Raw genomic sequence first — 17,684 nt, 5'->3', positions numbered from 1 at the left:
TATATAAGAAAACTCAATACTATAATAGAAAAACTATACGTGGAAATCTCATAAATTTCATTTTCCATTATTATTATTGGTCACTCTTTGTCTACCACTACTGTAAGGTTTTGGCATTGTTATTTAAATAAAGCCTTCTGAAAGTGACTGCTTTAATTTTATTTTCAGGCAAAAGGTGTTAATTCATACATCACTTACTACTATTTATGGGAAAATGGAGTATACAAATTTTTTTGAATACGGCTTTTATTTTCTGTGTGCTAAGCATAATCACCTTTATAATGGTGTTAAATGACACAAAAATAACACAAATTACATCAATTATAGTCTGCCGCTTTAAGCTTCAAGTATGTTTTTCAACAGGCTGCAGCACAAAATTGAACAGTAAGTAAATATCTCTGAATTTTGAGTTTTACTTAATGGTTGTCCTGAGCTGAGCCATTTCATGATAGCATACACTCCATCCACATGAGGGACTGTTACTCCATGTGTTTTGCTCCTCAAATGGGTCCTCAAGTGCTGTCTTGCTGCAAACGTCCTAGGATAAAAGAAATATACAAGTTAAGTACGCATCGTTCAGTGCATTTTTAATCATAACTTGGACACCTGGTTTCAAAGCTGATTGGGGTAAGATTCTGCTTTATACAATGTCCATCTTTTTGACACCTTTTGTGTATTAAGACAAACCGTTTTAAATGTTTAAACCCTTTCCAATGTACACACGAGTGTAATCTCATGCTGTTTAATGTAATTCCTTGCACCCAAGCAAAATTCACAAAACTGACAAAACACATCTGTTCCCCAGTAACAATACGTTCAATTAGTTATACTGATTTAATGCACTTCTGTGAGAAAAGACACTACACGATGTGCTCGTCTAAATGAGTTAAGATACGCATGGCATAATCATTCTCTTGAGCTAGTAGCATCACGCATTTACACCAATTCAGTCTTTTTATCTAAATACACAGCCAATAATCTTAAATAACTTAATAGAGTAACTGTTACTTATAGGGATGTAACGATTCACTCAGCTCACGATGCGATGCGAGTCACGATTCTGATCTCACGATGCGATTTATTCACGATTTACTCACAATTTATTTTTACAAAATGAGTTGAAACAAATTAGAAATGAACAACTTCCCTTGCATNTTGTCCATCCTCTTTCTGAGTTGCTACCATTATATTTCAATCAGGTCTTCACCTGCCACAGTTATATGTCAGGCTCACTATATTAGGATTTAATCGTGGCGAAACCCTTTTGAAGTTCTTAAAAGAAAAGTATATACCTTTCCTTTTAGCAGGCAAATGTATATCATATTGTCATTTACTAGAACCTTTCTTACTTAATGTAGTTTTTATTACAACGAGCTCATGGTTAAATGGATACTGTGCAACCCAAAAAGATTACTGTTTAAACTAGCTAATACTGAACACACCAGTGTTCGTGACTTTGTGCAATAAATTATAGTAATGCACAGACTACTGTCTACTTTTGTATTGCAAAACATAAACTTGAACCATACTTGAACCAACTAATGTCTACAAAGTGTATGTGCTGTATGTGTAATGATATGCAGATGCATAATGGTGCTGCTTGGTGCTCAACCCATGAGGCCCATAGCCTCTGCTATATCAGAGAAGTGTATGAAACCTATAACTAACTTAAATGTATTATTTTATATAAGAAAACTCAATACTATAATAGAAAAACTATACGTGGAAATCTCATAAATTTAATTTTCCATTATTATTATTGGTCACTCTTTGTCTACCACTACTGTAAGGTTTTGGCATTGTTATTTAAATAAAGCCTTCTGAAAGTGACTGCTTTAATTTTATTTTCAGGCAAAAGGTGTTAATTCATACATCACTTACTACTATTTATGGGAAAATGGAGTATACAAATTTTTTTGAATACGGCTTTTATTTTCTGTGTGCTAAGCATAATCACCTTTATAATGGTGTTAAATGACACAAAAATAACACAAATTACATCAATTATAGTCTGCCGCTTTAAGCTTCAAGTATGTTTTTCAACAGGCTGCAGCACAAAATTGAACAGTAAGTAAATATCTCTGAATTTTGAGTTTTACTTAATGGTTGTCCTGAGCTGAGCCATTTCATGATAGCATACACTCCATCCACATGAGGGACTGTTACTCCATGTGTTTTGCTCCTCAAATGGGTCCTCAAGTGCTGTCTTGCTGCAAACGTCCTAGGATAAAAGAAATATACAAGTTAAGTACGCATCGTTCAGTGCATTTTTAATCATAACTTGGACACCTGGTTTCAAAGCTGATTGGGGTAAGATTCTGCTTTATACAATGTCCATCTTTTTGACACCTTTTGTGTATTAAGACAAACCGTTTTAAATGTTTAAACCCTTTCCAATGTACACACGAGTGTAATCTCATGCTGTTTAATGTAATTCCTTGCACCCAAGCAAAATTCACTGACAAAACACATCTGTTCCCCAGTAACAATACGTTCAATTAGTTATACTGATTTAATGCACTTCTGTGAGAAAAGACACTACACGATGTGCTAGTCTAAATGAGTTAAGATACGCATGGCATAATCATTCTCTTGAGCTAGTAGCATCACGCATTTACACCAATTCAGTCTTTTTATCTAAATACACAGCCAATAATCTTAAATAACTTAATAGAGTAACTGTTACTTATAGGGATGTAACGATTCACTCAGCTCACGATGCGATGCGAGTCACGATTCTGATCTCACGATGCGATTTATTCACGATTTACTCACAATTTATTTTTACAAAATGAGTTGAAACAAATTAGAAATGAACAACTTCCCTTGCATTATTTCTTAAATGCTTCACGTTTCTTTGTATAATAAAATAATGTTTTATTTCAAATAACAAAACTTTATTTTTTAACAAATTAATAATAGAAAAAGTCTCTTTAATATAAACAAACTAATACTGTCTTAGCTTTTCTTGGATTTTTTTGCATTTAAGAAATATCAGCATGTCCACGTTTAGATTTGCAGTGAAAATAGCGGCCCCTGCTGTTCAAAAAATGTATTGCGATTCAGTTCACACCTCAACCGATTTGAATCGTCACTCATTATAACCGATTTTCAACTGGCTCACGGTGAATCGTTACATCCCTAGTTACTTATAGCACCGCTGACTAAACCCAGCTGACAGAACACATGTATGTTAACTTAATGGACTATATAGTCGAATCGGACAATAAATTACTCAATAGACCTGGCAGAGAATACTCATAACAGACATAAGAAGTGTATCTGACACTCAGTAATGATATAATTATGTTCAGTTACTTGTGATTGTCCGGGATTTGCAGCTGACGGTTTTCCATCTTCAAGTGTATGCCGCAAGTCGCGTTTGGAGTGACATCAACACCCTCTTCGACTGATTGTCTAGAGTGGACCAATGGTGATGCTAAAGCCCGCCCTAATTACCATGAAACTTGCACTGCAGCATTTGGAAAAGCAAGCGCAGAACGTGGAAAAACAAGCGAGGGAAAAAATAACGTATACGTAGAAAAAAGAAAATATAAGCAGAAAATATCAGAGAACAACAAAAAATGAGTAAAACAACCAAGGAAAACGTTATTTTGTGCGTGATTTGGACATTTTTGTCTTTATGTATTAATGTTGTGCAAGATAATTTGAAATGTGTTTAAAGTTCTGACTCACGGTTTTTATTTTTTGATTTACGCTTATTATTTTTTAAAATATGCCTGCAATACTTTTGGCGGGAAATTTATCCCATACTTCACAGCGATGCCATAGAAGAACCATTTTTAGTTCCACAAAGAACCATTCAGTCAAAGGTTCTTTAAAGAACCATCTCTTTCTTACCTTTTCATAATCTGAAGAACCTTTTTCACCACAAAGAACCTTTTGTGAAAAAGAAAGGTTCTTAGTATGTTAAAGATTCTTTATGGGGCCATTTAAACAAAAAAGGTTCTTCTATGCCATCAACATTTTGATGAGTGTTAATTACAAGTGTGGAAGGTTCTGTGCAGGGTTAAAATGGAATTATGTAACCCAAAGGTATCAGGTGACATTTTCAAGTATTTGGGGTTAAGACACTCTGAAATAATAAATATAAAATCCCCTTAATGTGAGCACGGAGTACATACAGTAGATTCATACTGTATGTTTTAGTGCAAATGTTATTCCAATTAACTAAACTATGAAGTAAATTTAATTGAATTCTTGTAGAATTATCTGTGCTATACTTTACACCATTTCCTGTCTTGCCATGCGAAAAAAAAAAGTTTTCTCTATATTTTTCCGGTAACCCACACATGCACAACAGGAAATCTGGTGTCAGATTGTTGATCTTCAAAGTGACAGTTATGGGGCTCATTATGGTGTTCCTTTTCTGGTTCAGCTTTGCTCAAGGTGTGTTGCATTAATATATTCTATATTTTCTTTCACACTTCTCTAAATAAAGAGATCTGCGCAGTCCTTTTACAGGCTAACTTAAATGTTCTTCTTACAATTAAAATTAATCATTTACTCTCCCGAATGTGTTTATACATTGCATTTACTTGATTTTGAAAAAAAAAACTTTCTTTAAATATATAGTAAATCAAAATTTAGACCACAAAATATTTTTAACGAGTGGTTTCCTGGACAGGGATTCTTAAAACTAAAAAAAACTTAAAAAAACACAATCACACTGATATATGTAAAGGATAATCCACGGCTAGCCGGGTGGTTCTTGGCCTCCATGTCGTGCATTAAAATCGACATGGAGGCCAAGAACCACCCGACGCGAAGCCGAGTTAAAGCTGTTCCCTTTCGAGGGAACTCAACACTGCATCATGGAATGACTCTATGGGGGAACGCCAGCAGCGTGACTCGCGTGAAATTGTGTATGGAACTAACTCGCGATTTATAGTCACGATGAGATGACGTCATCGATGACGTCACAAGGGCCACAAATACCGGAAGATATAAATAGACCACGGTAAACAGCGCAACTCAGCTTCTGCCATTTCAGCAAAGCGATCTGTGTATGTGAATGTGTCTTGTCCCTTGTCTAAAGTTATCAAAGAGTTGTGTTAGATAATTTTAGTAAAATGAGTAAGAGAAAGATAAAATATAAGCCGTGTGCTACACCCTTCCCTAGATACATTACTGGTGGGGATACACACGAGATATGTGTAGAATGTTTGGGAGCTGAGCATGCTAAGGCAGCTCTCGAGGGAGCTGCCTGTGAACACTGTCTGTGGCTACCTCTCAGAACGCTCAACTCCCGTGCAGCTTTGTTTGACGAGTTAGGCAAAATCCGCAAGCCTCATGGTTCGGGACTCGCTTCTGTCGAGGCGGCGCGGCGTCTCAGATCATGGGGCTCGCAGATGGAGCTTCGTGGGGGTGCTGAGACGGCTTCTGCCTCTTCTCAGTCCCCCAGTCACAGTGCTTTCGGAAGGGATTCGGGAGCCCGCATGGCGGATTCTCACGCCCCGTCCTAGAGCTCTATGCACTGCTCTAGTTTTGAGGACCAAGAGAGTGCTACTATTAATACAGATGTATTAGAGGAATTTCATGAAATTCCTCTTTCCCCTGGGTATGAGGAGATAGTGGAGGCTCTTGCCAGGGCGGCAGCCAAACTGAATGTTAACTGGCCCATAGAGCAAACAGAGGTTAAGCCCGCTAGCAAATTGGACGAAAGGTTCTTAATAAAGCGGGCACAGCCTCAGTGTAGGGGGTTACCGTTTTTTCCCGATTTACATGATGAGCTGTCTAAATCGTGGAAAAAGCCATACTCCTCATGTATAGCCACCACATCTGCTAGCTTCTCCGCAGTCTTAGGGGCTAGAGACAAAGGCCATGGGATGATGCCCAAGGTGGAAGATACACTGGCAACTTATCTTTCACCGGAAGCAGCATCATCCTTGAAACCCCCAACATTGCCCACAAAACCATGCCGTGTTACGTCTAGTCTGGTGGGCAAGGCTTACATGGCTGCAGGTCGGGCTGGCTCATGTCTACACACCATGGGTCTTTTACAAGCATACCAGGCTGACTTGATGGGGGAGATTAAAGAGGGCGAGGTCCTAGATCCTGGGCTACTGTCTGAGCTCAAGACAGTGGGAGATCTCACTCTCCGGGCTACCAAGGAGACAGCCCAAAGTACTGGGCGCTCCATGGAGGCACTAGTAGCCACGGAGAGACACTTATGGCTGAATTTATCAGGCATTAAAGATAAGGACAAGTCGGTGCTTCTTGATGCACCGATAGTGTCTAAAGGCCTCTTTGGTGACACGGTCAACACTGCTGTTGACCGGTACCAAGAGACAACGCGCCAAGCGGCCGCTTTTAATACATTCATTCCTCGCCGCTCTTACCCCCAGGGGCCTGTAGCCCGAGGGCAGCCCCAGCCATCCACAAGCACATATAGACAGCAGCAGAAACAGAGTGTTGCTACTCGTTCCCCCCCTCAGAGAGCTTGGGGGTCAAGTCAGCAACCTCGATATCCTGCTAAACAGGCTAGACCCGATTTGAGAACTACCATCGTCTCAAATCGGAAGTCTGCTGCCAAAAAAACCTGATGTTGCGACAGGGAATCAGAGGGCGCCCCCTCTTGGAGGTCAGATGAGTCCTGTCCTCTCAAGAAGCCCTCTGGAAGACGATACTTTAACCCCGCCATCTATGACGCTTCGGGACACCTCGACTTTCACAACAAAGAGTCTACCCGAAGAAGCTGTAGACCTAGTGTTCATAAGAAAGAAGGTAAAGGGGCCACCATCCCCTGCCGTTCAATAGCTTCAGGGCACCGAACTTCACACTCCCGGAGTCAGCGTCGAGAGGCTGACTCCCTTAGTGCACTTCTTCCACGAGTGGAGGAAGCTCCCCAATCTCACGCAATGGCTTCTTTGCACAATAGAGAAGGGGTACAGGATTCAATTCGCTTTCCGCCCTCCAAATTTCAGAGGGGTGTTCTCCACCGAGGTGGACCCTGAAAAAGCTCGGGTGTTAGAACAAGAAGTGTTGTCTCTCTTAGCGAAAGGGGCCATAGAGTATGTTTCCCCCACAAGAGTCAAACAGGTTTTTACAGCCGGTACTTCATAGTTCCAAAAAAGAATGAAGGGCTGAGGCCCATTTTGGATCTGAGACACCTCAACAAATCTCTGAGGAGATACAAGTTCAAGATGCTCACTATCCCTATTATTGTGGCCGAAATCAGATAAGAGGACTGGTTCACCAGGATAGATCTGAAAGATGCGTACTTCCACATTTGTATCCTTCATCAACATAGGAAGTTTCTCAGGTTCGCTTTCGGGGGCAAAGCTTACCAATATCAAGTTCTTCCATTCGGCCTAGCTCTCTCCCCACGCACCTTCACAAAATGCATGGATTCAGCCCTTGCTCCATTGAGACTTCAAGGGATCCGCATATTAAATTACATAGACGACTGGTTAATATTAGCTCAGTCTCACGAGATGGCGGTTCGACATCGAGATCTCGTCCTCGACCATATGAAGCATCTGGGGTTACGGCTCAATGCCAAAAAGAGCAACCTAACTCCCCAACAGAGGACTACATTCCTTGGGGTAGTGTGGGATTCCGTCACGATGCAGGCACAGTTGTCCCCTGCACGTGTCGAATCGATCCTGTCAGCGGTGTCCATGATCAGGCTAGGCCATGCCTACACTGTGAAGTATTTCCAAAGAATATTGGGTCTAATGGCGGCAGCGTCCAACGTAGTTCCTTTTGGCCTCCTGCATATGAGACCCTTACAGTGGTGGCTAAAGAGCAAAGGGTTTTCCCGGAGAGGCAATCCGTTCCATATGATCAGAGTTACGCGCAGATGCCTTTGTTCCCTGATTATATGGAAGAAACCTTGGTTTCTGAATCAAGGTCTGAAATTGGGGACTTAATGTCACAGGAAAATAGTGATGACGGATGCGTCCCTCACAGGCTGGGGGTAATAGTGGAAGGTCACTCAGCATCACCACTGGCACATAAATTGCCTGGAGATGTTAGCTGTACTACGAGCACTGAAGTACTTCCTCCCAGTCCTCAGAGGCCATCATGTTATAGTCAGAACAGACAATACAACAGTGGTCTCTTACTTAAATCATCAAGGGGGCCTGAGGTCATGCCCTCTCTGCAAACTGGCGCACCAGGTTCTCCTCTGGGCCCAGGAGAAGTTTATATCGCTCAGGGTGATGTACATCCCTGGAGTTCAGAATGTGGGAGCAGACATGATGTCAAGGCAGGGGCTGAGGCCCGGGAAATGGAGACTACACCCAGAAGTGGTGGAGCAAATCTGGGGAAGGTTCGGCCGAGCCGAGAGCGATCTGTTTGCGTCCCAAGAGCCATCTCATTGCCCTCTGTGGTTTTCACTTACTCATCCAGCCCCATTGGGACTGGATGCCATGGTACAGACGTGGCCAAGGCAGCGTCTGTATGCCTTTCCCCCAGTCGCTCCTAGAGGGTCAGCATTGGAACGGGTCAGCCATTGGAGATTCCTCTGAGGAATCCTCTGAGGAGGGACTTCCTGACTCAAGCCGGAGGCACAATATATCACCCCCGCCCAGAGTTGTGGAAACTTTGGGCTTGGCCACTGAGGGGAGTGAATTGTTGAACCAAGGTCTCTCAACTGAGGTTGTTGAGACCATCCTGAATTCTAGGGCTCCCTCCACCAGGAAACTTTATGCCTTGAAGTGGAAACTGTTCACCTTATGGTGTAATGAAAGGAATTTGGACCCAGTTACCTGCCCGTTAGCTTCAGTTCTAGAGTTTCTTCAAGACCGTTTTTCTACAGATCTAGCTCCTTCTACTATCAAGGTATATGTGGCAGCTATCTCTGCCTTTCGCTCCCCACTGCCTCAGGGGTCAGTGGGGAGACACCCCTTGGTCGTTCGTTTCCTGCGTGGCACAGTAAGATTGAGACCTCCTTCTCAGACTAGAGTTCCGGCGTGGGACCTAGCCATAGTCCTAGAAGGGATTTCCCAGGCACCTTTTGAGCCTATGGAGTCCAGCTCGGACAAAAATGTATCCTTCAAGCTGGCCTTCTTACTAGCCATTACCTCTCTGAGGAGACCTTTCTTCCTTACCTGGGTCCCAGGTTCTTATGTCCTAAAATGTGCGTAGACACCTTCACACCAGGACAGTCACAACTCACTATGGAGTAGTGGGCATGTCGTCCCCCATAGAGTCATTCCATGATGTAGTGTTGAGTTCCCTCGAAAGGGAACATCTCAGGTTACGACTGTAACCATAGTTCCCTGAGATAGGGAACGAGACACTGCGTCTCATTGCCATACTCCTTGTGCCTGTAGCTTTTGCTTCATTTTTTACAGAAGTTGAGTTGCACTTGTTTACCGCGGTCTATTTATACCTTCCAATATTCGCGTCACTCGTGAAGTCATCAGTGACGTCATCTCCTCGTGACTATAAATCGCGAGTTAGTTCCATACACAATTTCACACGAGTCACGTTTCTGGCGTTCCCCCATAGAGTCATTCCATGACGCAGTGTCTCGTTCCCTATCTCAGGGAACTATGGTTACAGTCGTAACCTGAGACGTTATTGATGTTTACGGTGTAATATATGATCAGAGAGGTGAAAATGACAGTTGTTTTCACCAGTTATTTCAAACTGACTGGAACTACCCGTGTATTAAACAGTTTTGATGCACACATTCCAGCCAATCAGAATCAAGTATTCAGACCATGGTATAATTTAAGATATGTCAGTGCAAGTTGTTTTAAATCAAGACACCTCTAACATTTAAGTTAGTCTGGAACTAGGCTTAAGCCCTGTCCGGGAAACTGCCCTAAATGTCTTTTAATGGAAATAGATATGAGTGTTGGATGTTGACATTTGCTTATATCAAATGTGGCATCCTTTGAAAATGCACAGTTAAATAATACTGCATGCACCATTACTACTTTTAACAGAATAGAACATGTTCTCTGAAGAGACATCATTTTATTATTTTTATTTCTGCAGATTTTAGCGTCGACTCATTGGAGGACAAATATGGATTGAAAGGAAGTTCTATACATTTCAACATTATTGACACAAATCAGTCAATGGTTAAATGGCGACGAACTGACAACGATATGTTAACCAAGAAATTGATTGCTGATACAAGTGGTGTTTCTCCATTTTATAAGAAGAGAGTGAACATGCACCCAGATAAGTCATTGACAATTAATAACCTTCAGAAAAATGACAGTGGGATATATAAGGCCCTCACAAACTGGGAGGACACAATACTGGCTGAATTTAGGTTAACAGTGGAGAGTAAGTTAATAACTTTTCTTTTTTTCTTTCTCTTATTTACTGATAACAGACGTGTGGGGGGGAACGTCTCGGGTTACTTGGCTGTAACCCTGTTCCCTTAAAAAGCGGGAACGAGATGCTGCATTTCGAAACGCTATGGGAACATTCTTTGTTCGACCGGTTGTGAAGCACGTGTGCCAAACATGCCAAAATTTGGCTTAAATAACCTCGGTGTGTGACGTAGTTAATTACACACACTTGAGGTCTATAAATACGCGTGAAACGAACATATCCTCAGGTTCAAACTTTGTCTGAAAGGACGTCCGAGCACGCCCACAGTACGGCATTGAGGCACAGCATCTCGTTCCCGCTTTTTAAGGAAACAGGGTTACAGCCAAGTAACCCGAGACGTTCCCTATCAAAAGCTACTCTTGATGCTGCATTTCAAAACGCTATGGGAACAGGATGGCGAGACTGACAGGGCCTGCAAATCTCCAACTCTCTTCAGAGAAGTAATAGCCATTAAAAAAAAACATATTTTGGGTCAGAAACCTGACAGGTACTGACTCCATTGGTTCGAATAGGGTACCAACCAGACCCTCGAGCACTATAGCTAAGTCCCATGAAGGGACTGTCGGTCTAGTGGGTGGTCTCAACCGTTTAGCTCCACAAATGAAGCGGACGACTAACAGGTGTTTCCCCACAGAATCTCCATCAATCAGAGCATGGCAAGCCAAAATGGCGGCCACATAAACCCTGAGGTTTTCCTTTCAGAAACTCCAGCACTGGAACAATCTGGCAGTGACCTGGGTCTGCATGGTGTGTCACACACCACATTTCGAAAACACGCCATCTGAGGGCATAACTTTTCCTAGTGGAGGGAGCCCTAGCGCTTAAAATGGTCTCTACTATATCGGCTGAAAGTCCAGCATCTCTTACTTGGTCCCCTTCAGGGGCAAGGCATGGAGGTTCCAGAGCTCTGGACGGGGATGAAACACTGTCCCCTGTGCCTGAGACAAAAGATCTCTCCTGACTGGAATCGCCCAAGGCGAGCCGTCGAGGAGGGATACTAGGATATTATTGATAGGGATACCTATCAATAATAGGCGAGACCCCTGTTGATGGACCTTGGCCAGGACTCCCGGGAGCAGCGAGATCGGAGGAAATGCATGAAGTGTCGCAGACGCAGTCTGGGCCACATATGGGCCATCGCGTCCAGACCCAGGGGAGCTGGAGGAGTCAGAGAGAAGTAAAGGGGACACTGTGCTGTTTCTGTGAAGCAAAGAGGTCCACCTCTGCTTCGTAAAATCTTTCCCAGATTTGATTGACTACTTCGGGGTGGAGTTTCCATTCCCCATTTGTCACAGCTTGTCTGGACAGCAAGTCTGCACCCACCTTCATATGCCCCGGAATGTAAATCGCTCTGACATCTAAGACTGCACCCCAACCCATGAGGGAAGTGTCTGTCGTTAGCATCTTGCGACGACAACACGGACCGAGAGTGGGATCTAAAATCAGAAACCGAGGTCTGAGCCACATAGAAACGGTACGAAGCCCCGGCACGTAACCTGTATTTGCCTCTGGGGATTAGCCCTTGGATGAAATCTTAGGTAGCGGTTCAACCCACGAAGATCTAAAATCGGACGCAACCCCCCATCATTTTTGGAAACCAGAAAATACCGACTTTAATAGCCTGCCTCTCTGTCTGACAGGGAACCACGTTCTATGGCCCCTTTGTCCAGCAGAGCTTGCAGATCCTGTGTCAACAAATGAGCTCATTCCGGTTTCACGGAAGTGGAGACCACGCCGTTGAAACGCGGAGGACGGTATGCGAACTGAATTCTGTAGCCTGTTCCTACAGTCCTTACTACCCAAGGGGAAATATCTGGCAGTAGTCTCCACGCTGCCAATTTCTCTGAAAGGGGTATTAATTTTGACACTTGTTGGGGGGGCGTTAGATGTCTGGCGTCCTGAATCTTGGCAGGAGATAACCAGACACATAACAATATGTTGAGGTCCCCTGAGGGTGCCAGGAAGGAGCCTCTAATCTCTCTTGAAATATTAAGCGCCCCTTCCTGGGAGGGCACACCCCCACGGTCCTGGGCGCACAGACATCAGGACCTCTTATTTGAGGAGATGACATTCCTCAAGTCTGGCCTCCCAGAGGCGGCCTGAAAAGCACGGCGACCCACTCCCCTATCTCTATGAAGGGGAGCACGATTCACCACGCTCTCCTTCTGGACCTTACGCCTGAGGTAGACCGGGCCAGAACAGGTCTAGGTGTTTGGGTGGCCGGCACCCAAAGAAACTTCACGAACGCCTCCTCATGGTGCCTCGCCTCCCGGAATCTACTGACAACGGTATTAACCGGCGAAACGGGGGCATCAAGGAGGAACGACCGGTCCCTGTCCTTGATGCCTGTAAGGTTGAGCCACAGGTGCCTTTCCGTGGAAACCAAAGCAGCCATTGATCGGCCGATAGCACGGGCCGTCTGTTTGGTGGCACGGAGGGATACATCTGTAGCCCGGCGAAGTTCTGAAAACGCCTCCTCGTCAAAAGACCTGCCTGTGCACAGGTCATTAAGCAGGTCAGTCTGATACACTGGCACAAGCGCCATGGTGTGCAGAGCAGCATCAGCCTGACCCGCTGCCTGGAAAACCTTCCCAACAAAAGAAAGATGTTATTCTACACGGCTTGGTGGGGAGTACAGGCTTCTTCAGGGTTGATGATGTCCCAGGGGAGAGATAGCCTGCCAACATCTCTTCCACGTGGGGCATCATCATATATCCCTGTGTCTTTGCGTCCATGATAGTCGAATAAATCGACGGGACGAGTAAGGTTTAGATCACCAAAAAAGGCTGGCCACCTGACAGAAATCTGTCATACAGTTTAGAGTGTTTGGGGACCTCTTGCTCCTGTGGCCAGTCGAGATTTAGTCTCTCGACTGAATGAGTCACCACCCCCAGTACACCCTCGTACGCTTTGATATCGCGAGCGGGACGCTCCGAGGAGGTCCTCTCAAACTCCACAGAAGCAAGGGAAGCCAGGTCCTCAGCCTGATCTGAAGAAGTGCCAGGGCATGCTTCAGCCATATCGCGGCGTGATCCCCAGGAGGCTAAGGAGGGAGAGGCGGCTCAAAAAACAGTTTTGTTTAAACAGCAGTTTAAAAAACGCGAGCCGAGCGCAAAGAACTTTGATGTCAAAAGCTTCGCAATGTTCACACTCTCCCTCGAGCCCAAGAACAGCGTGTTCAGCCCCCAAGCACTCGAAACAAAACTCATGCGAGTCATAGTCAGAGAGGAGCCTCTCACAAGGAGGGACACATCTCTTCTATGACTCCGCCATGAGTAGTTGTAAATATATTTAGAGCTTAATCTAGAGACAATTAGTCTAACCCACCCCCTAACCCTAACAATCACACACAACTGTCTGCTCACAAGGACAAGGGTTTTGGATATTGCCATCTTTGTGGGGACATTTTGTCCCCATACCGTAGGGTTTACCCTTCCCACACACACGCACACGCACGCACAAACACAAAGCGGTCCTTGAAGACAAACGAACCTGAGGATATGTTCGTTTCACGAGTATTTATAGACCTCGGGTGTGTGTAATTAACTATGTCATCCACCAAGGTTATTTAAGCCAAATTTTGGCATGTTTGGCACACGTGCTTCACAACCGGTCGAACAAAGAATGTTCCCATAGCGTTTTGAAATGCAGCATCGAGAGTAGCTTTTGATAGGGAACCACAAAAACAAAACAAAAATATTAGATTTTTATAAACTACGTCTATGAAGCTTTGGCATTTCATTGCTGTTGTGGTCCTTTATCAGCAGTTATGAAAAATATTAGATTGTGGGTAAATCTTTGTGAAATCTATTTGTCTATTTATTTAGTCAAACATCAAGATAAACTGAATCAACATTATTAAAAGTCACGTTTTAATGTTACTTCTTCTGCCTGTAGAAAGTAACAATATGAACACTGAACAGTGTTAATTTATCATCACTGATTTTGCTGTTACTGCAGATCTTGTCGCTAACTCACCCGTGTCTGAACTCTTCCCAGATGCAGTCTCTAAACCTACAATCGTGAATCACAACTTTAATTTTTCCACTGGAGGGTGTCAGACCTCAGTAAATTGTTCAGCTGATGGAAGTTGGGCCACTTACGACTGTGACCAAAGTATTTGTACAAAAACACATGTCTTTCTAACCTCTACTAACATCACTGTTACTGCACTAGACAGCAGAGATGTTCAATGTCTGGCCAACAACCATGTGAGCACCAACGAATCCACAATTACAATTATGTGTAAGCATCAATTTAATTTGAAAGTTGTTAGTCTTTTTAACAAAGTTGACAGTTACCTTCATAAATTCTGATCATTTAAAAAAAAACCATTCTTTTTTCTCACAGGCCGGGAGAAACAAACAGATTTTCGCTCACCTCCAAGATTTGTGTTTTGGATTGTCATCACCCTCTGTGTTTGTGTTGTGTCGAGTTTGCTTTTGGGTTTGATGATAGTGTTATTCAGAAAGCAAAAATCTTCCAAAGTTTTCCCACAGGTAGAAATGTTTTTCTATGATTTAAAAAATATATACATAAAATTCCATAGACTTGTTTTTGTAGGTCTTTTGGGGCTTAATGTAAGTGAAATAATTTTCATGGCAACGTTTTTGACCCCATTCTTTCTTACTGTTCAGTCTAGTTCTACCGGGGTAGATGGTACAGCAAATGAACAAGGTCCTGAAACTATCTACAGCACAGTTCAGAAACCAAACTCCTTCCAGACTCCCCCAGAAAACAACACTGACAACAGTATAGACACAACCATATACGACACCCCATCAAAACATGTATGATGCATCTAAGAAAGATTCAGGGAATATGAATGAATATTTGCTGACTCATAACTGTGACATTCTAATTTAAATAGAACCTTTGTTTAACTAGTATAATAAGTTGAGATAAAGAAACATTGTTTCACTTGCTTGGTTTGTGTGTTTTTAGCCAAAGGCTCATCACGCTAACAGTGTGGAAGTAAATCAGGAGCAAGAACGCCCTCAAGAGGACAGAACTGTAAAAGTAAGAGCTACAGTCCACCAGGTGGCAGAACCAGATTCGGAGCAAATCAACACAGTTTACTGCAAACTGGGAGAAATATGATTTTTTGGATTATGTCTTCTTTTCCTGCTGTGTGTTTTACTTGCTGTGTGTATTTTCATTTACATGTACAGCTGTTGGGCCTATATTGGTTAATAAATAAGCTGGTTGACAAGGAAAAGGCAGTAATTCCAAGTGATGAAGAAAACAAATATACAGCGTATAAAAATATATTTTTAAGCAATTAAAGTCAGACGAAATTAATTATAAAGATACAGATGATCCATTTTCTAAACTCTGTCTGGATTGGAGAAACAATTTAATGCAACAGTGATAGTATGAGCATTGTGATTAATTATTCAACTACTTTTCGGATTTATTCAGTCAAGTTAAATTACATTTTAGTTCAGTTTCATTTCAGTTAAGGTCACAATACTGAATGAGAACACTCACGTACAAGAGTTATTTTTCCTTCACGTCCACACGAAAACGCAAAAACATGTTATGAAGCACTGTCAAGAGCATGCCAAACCAACAGGTGGTGATATAACCCTAGCCATAATGCCGTGTTGGCCAATCAGAAGCCTGGAATCTGACATCAAATAAAGGAGATAGTGCCGCGCATTCCAGTGTCATACACCAAAATAAAAATCTTCACACTGGCAGGAGTTTTCAAAAAGGTTCAGTTTAAGTGACCGGGTGCTGCATTTGCGTGTGCTGGTGGGGTTTTTGCTCACTGTGGGTATGCCATAAAATAACACAATGGTTTGCATACATGAGAGATGATCTAAAGAGGCATTTTGAAGCAGCAGTATACTAAATCATCATTATTATTATTTTGCATTAGCTTTTTTCTCTCCAAAAGGTATTGCTGTCAAGTTTATGATCATTGTGTTCATTGACTTCATTGTTTCCTTGTGTTTTTGTTTGTATGTCATTTTTTCTTTTGTTCCTTGTTTATTATCACTTTTGTTATATTGGTTTCAGATTGGTTTCCCTAGTTAACAGTTTTCATGATTTTCCATAATTTACACCTGTGTCTAGTTTAGTTGTTCGTGTATAGCCCTGTGTTTAGTAGCACCCTGTCTTTTCTTTTGTTGAGCAAAACAAAAAGACACTCCAGGCTCCTCCTCCACCGGCTCCATCCCAATCAGTCAACCCCCGGTGTCGCCAGCCCTTCCTCCACCATGGCTCCTTCCTCTGGCGACTCCACCGTGGGCCGCCTTCATGACTGGTCTCTGAACCTCCCCCTGACTCCTCCCTCTGGACTCTTTTAAGTCACCTGCCCCTTGCCTGCTCCACGTTCCCTTGGTTGTTAATTGCCCCACACCTGTTTCAGTTTACCTTGATTAAGTTTGCCCCTGTTATTAGCCCTGTGTTTTGCCCAATTTCTTTGACTGGTATTGTTTGTGTATTGCGTTGTGATTTTTCTAGTGTTTTGTAGTGATTTTCTCTTGTAGATTTATTAAAGTTCCTCATTTGACTCTGCTCCTTCGTCGTGCGCTTTCTATATGCTATACGCGTGACAAGCTACAATATTTTTTTTTATTCAAAATGGTTGTGCTGTTGTGTTTGCTATGGATGTAGTATTACCGCATAGGGGTTACCATTTTTAAGAGATTAACATTGTGCTGAAGAGTATAGCATTTGTTTAGGAGAAAAACAGACTTAACATACTTATCTGGAATGATGGCGCCGGTAAGATCGGCTGCCGTTCCCGCTGCTCCGATCACACTTTACTTATTTTAGTTTATTTTGTACATCATTCTGCACTTTGTCTTCGACATGGACTACATAACCTACAACAGAGCGACTCATATCTATTGGCTTAGAATGTACTCACCCAACTCCGTTTTTAACCTCGGATCCAAGCTGTCCGAGAGAGATCCTGAGGAACAACAAAAGAAGTGACCCAAATCCCAATCGGTAGCAGCACTTCAGGACGCTCTGGATGACGCAGAGTGGGACATGTTCCGGCATGCTGGACAGACCAATCGGTGGCTGCACTTCAGGACGCTCTGGATGACGCAGACTGGGACATGTTCAGGCGCAGCTCTGATAACATCAACGAGTTTACGGAAGCAGTTGTGGGATTTATTGGGAAACTGGAAGATGAGACAGTAGAGAAAACAACCATCAGAACATTTCCCATTTCCCAACCAGAAGCCGTGGGTGGATAAAACTATCCGCGATGCTCTGAAATCACGCTTTGCTGCCTACAACGTGGGGCTTGCGACCGGGAACATGGAAGAACACAAAGCTGCATCCTATAACACGTGTAGAGCAGTGAAAACAGCAAAGCATCGTTATAGTAAAAAGCTTCA

General features: G+C 43.0%; 1 protein-coding gene across 2 annotated transcripts in view; it reads left to right on the top strand.

Moving 5' to 3' along the window:
* Positions 1-16,848, top strand: part of si:ch1073-220m6.1 (SLAM family member 7) — a 37,222-nt gene extending 20,374 nt beyond the window's left edge. Inside the window, exons 2-7 of one of the 2 annotated variants that reach the window (XM_057343437.1) lie at positions 4,325-4,410; positions 9,976-10,272; positions 14,323-14,568; positions 14,674-14,822; positions 14,961-15,113; positions 15,268-16,848. In XM_057343437.1, coding sequence (XP_057199420.1) covers positions 4,365-4,410; positions 9,976-10,272; positions 14,323-14,568; positions 14,674-14,822; positions 14,961-15,113; positions 15,268-15,423 — 1,047 coding nt within the window. In that variant the 5' untranslated portion in view covers positions 4,325-4,364 and the 3' untranslated portion in view covers positions 15,424-16,848. The remainder of the gene's footprint in view (positions 1-4,324; positions 4,411-9,975; positions 10,273-14,322; positions 14,569-14,673; positions 14,823-14,960; positions 15,114-15,267) is intronic. The other variant, XM_057343445.1, reaches the window with a different exon arrangement.
* The last annotated feature ends 836 nt before the right edge of the window (positions 16,849-17,684 follow it).

The sequence above is a fragment of the Triplophysa rosa genome, linkage group LG1 (genome assembly GCF_024868665.1).
Source record: "Triplophysa rosa linkage group LG1, Trosa_1v2, whole genome shotgun sequence".
In the NCBI taxonomy this organism is placed as follows: domain Eukaryota; kingdom Metazoa; phylum Chordata; class Actinopteri; order Cypriniformes; family Nemacheilidae; genus Triplophysa; species Triplophysa rosa.
Note: the sequence above shows the minus strand (reverse complement) of the source record. Positions and strands in the feature narration are given on the sequence as shown.